This window comes from Diaphorina citri, unplaced genomic scaffold, assembly GCF_000475195.1.
Source record: "Diaphorina citri unplaced genomic scaffold, Diaci psyllid genome assembly version 1.1 scaffold19593, whole genome shotgun sequence".
Taxonomy (NCBI): Eukaryota; Metazoa; Arthropoda; class Insecta; order Hemiptera; family Psyllidae; genus Diaphorina; species Diaphorina citri.
In genome coordinates, this window is record NW_007396946.1 from 9,918 (window position 1) to 13,075 (window position 3,158).

The window sequence follows — 3,158 nt, forward strand, 5'->3', positions numbered from 1 at the left end:
ACACTTGGTATGTTCAATTTTTTAAGGGATTTTATACCCTGTATGGCAGAAGTAACTGCTCCACTAAGAACACTTTTAAAAAAGGGCATAGAGTGGCACTGGACAGAAGTCCAACAGCAAGCATTTGATAAATTGAAGGATATTGTTAGCACAACACCTGTTTTAAAACACTTTGATCCTAAACAGGACATCACTATTCAATGTGATGCTAGCCAAAACGGTTTGGGTGCTTGTTTGCTTCAAAACAAACAACCAGTTGCTTACATTTCTAGAAGCCTTACAGAGACTGAAAAAGCGTATCCGCAGATTGAGAAAGAGTGTTTGTCATTATTGTTCTCAATCCGAAGATTTCATAATTATGTTTGGGGTAGGAAAATTAAAATAGAAACTGATCACCTCCCCTTAATCTCCATTTTCAGGAAGAACATCAACACTCTGATCTCCAATAGACTAGTCAAGATGAGACTGGCAATGCTGCAGTATGACTTGGATGTTACATACTTACCCGGCAGACAAATGGTCATTGCTGATCTTTTATCCCGAAATTATCTTGAAGAAACCTATGAAAATGAAATTGAGATCAAAGGGTTCGTACATGACCTAGCTACTGTAAACCTCCTGTCTCTTGATCAAGATACCATATTGAAGGTAACTAAATCTGACAAAATTATTTCTGATATAATACATTATGTCAAACAAGGGTGGCCTGATAATAAAAGTAGTTTACCTAAAAATGAAGTAATTAGACATTTTTATAAAATCAGAAATAACCTTTGCATAAACGAAAATGGATTATTGTTTTACAATGCTAGAGTAGTGATCCCAGAGGCGTTGAAACCATCAGCCCTCAAATCTCTACATAGTGGTCATATGGGTATTCAAAAAACCCTACTAAGAGCTCAAGAAACCATGTATTGGATCAATATTAATAACGATGTAGAATCATACATAAAAAAATGTTATACTTGTGAAACCCACAAAGGTTTAAAGCATAGAGAGCCATTAATGCCAATAGAAACTTCTACTTTTCCATTTGAGAGAGTTTGTTTAGATATTATGACCCACAAGTCAAAAGACTACCTTGTAGTAGTTGACAGCTATAGCAAGTGGATAGAGCTATATCATCTCAAATCCAAGAAGTGCTCTGAAATCATTAACAAGTTAAAAACCCTATTTTCCATCTTTGGTATACCAATATGCATAATGTCAGACAATAGTCCATTCAATTCTAATGAAATCAAAATATTTTGTAAACAATATAATATTAAGTGGTTATTTAGTTCCCCATTATACCCAAATAGTAATGGTCTTAGCGAAAGAGCTGTCCAAATCTGTAAAAATATCCTAAAGAAGTCAGACACATCTCAAACTGATTATAGAGATCTTCTTACAGAATATAGAGCAACCAAAATCCCTGCTCTTGGTTTTTCACCATCAGAAATTTTAATGGGAAGATTAATAAGAACTAAGATATGTATTAATAATGAGAAATTAAATCCTATCAAAAATTTAGAAAATGTCCATAAAAATTTGAAATCTAAAATGAAAGAAGCTCAAATAAATAACAAATATTATTATGATAGAAAAACCAGAGAAGAAAAGCCATTCTACTCAGGTGAAAATGTATTAGTAAGGGAAGGAAACAGGTGGATCAAAGGTAAAATCATAAAATCCACTGAATATCCAAGGTCTTATTGGGTCAACACTGAAAGGGGTAGTAAGGTTAGAAGGAACACCTTTCATCTCAAACATACTCCTATAACATTCCAAGAGAATGAGGTTCAAGATAATTTTGAGGATAACTTTGACGATTTCCTTGAAATTAATAGTAGTGCTGGTCTCATCATGACAATGTCAAATAATAGTAATAACTTAAATTTAGAAAATGTATTAGAAACTAGTTCTTCATTAAATGACTCAGATGAAAGCTTTATTCGAACTCTGAATGAGGCAATGGTTGAATCTGTACATGAATCTGAGATGCTTAACAAGACGTGGTAATAGACCTCGCTGAGAACGGAACAGAAGGCACTAAACCTTTGAAATATTGGAGAGACTCGTAACCCAGCTGTAAATTTAAAACAAGCGATCACATACAATTTGCAATAAGTAGCAGGCATTTGCAATAAAAGAATTAAAACAATTGTTTTTTTAAGCAAAAAATTGGCAAAATGTGAAGATCAGTTTAGTTTTTGACAATCCTTTAGCTGTGTTCATAACTAGCATAGCTTGACGAAAATCGTTCACGCGATAAAGTAGTTTAGGGTAGAAAAGCTATGCTAGATGCTTGGCACATGTTCTTTACGGAACCTGATTCAGCATTTAACCCTTTAAGTCTTAATGTCTGTCCATTTTTGCCAAAAACTGTGCCTAAAAGACAGGGAAATTACAAATCAAACCAAAAACATGAAAAAAGCACTATAATAAACAAAGAATAATGACAAACTGTTAACCTCGACTGTAGGTCTTTTATACAATCTGAACACATAAAGAGTAATTAAACCCATTTTACGATTCGGACTACATAAAATAAACAAGTGATTGATGTAGATAACATAAAACCATTGATAGACACTATGAATAGACTTTACCAAAAATTAAACGTTAAGAATATTTTCCCCCTCTAACAGTGTTATAGTCGGACAAACATTTTCATTTTGTATTGGAGTTTTACATAAAATCATTAAGTTCTAAAAGGTTTATTTAAGTAAGACACAGAAGCACACGAGGATTGATATCCGCGCGTAGCAGAAGAGGTACATCGGGTTTCCAAGAGGTTTATCGAAAGGGGTCTGTAGGTGTCCTGGAAACGTCGAGATTTGCCTAGTGTTATAAGATGTACTTCGATGTTAAAAGTGGTACAGCTGTATTTGTTTATTTATTTCATGGCTTATGAAATTCCAGGCAATCGGTACATTGTCGTGTTCAGGTTGTCACACTTTGGAAAAATCCGTCTCAAAATGTGTATATTTACTGATCCTGTACCTCACTATAAGTTCTGAACAGGTTCTAAAAAACGGGGCAGATATCGCATTCCCGGTCAGTATTACATGTGAGGATAGGTTTGATAGGGAAAGTGATCTCGATAAAACGGAGGAGTCTAAGTACATGTAATAATAGGTTTAATAATAGGGAAAGTGGACTCCATAATAAGTAGG

The 3,158-nt window shown here is 34.1% G+C and overlaps 1 protein-coding gene across 6 annotated transcripts in view; it reads left to right on the forward strand.

The window, feature by feature from the left end:
* Positions 1-6: 6 nt before the first annotated feature.
* Positions 7-3,158, forward strand: part of LOC103523326 (retrovirus-related Pol polyprotein from transposon 17.6) — a 61,166-nt gene continuing 58,014 nt past the window's right edge. For all 6 annotated transcript variants that reach the window (XR_003395253.1, XM_026832936.1, XM_026832937.1 and 3 more), the window contains exon 1: positions 7-595. Coding sequence is in view for 5 of the 6 variants with exons in the window: in XM_026832936.1 (XP_026688737.1) it covers positions 10-595 (586 nt within the window). In the remaining variant the exon portion in view is untranslated. The remainder of the gene's footprint in view (positions 596-3,158) is intronic.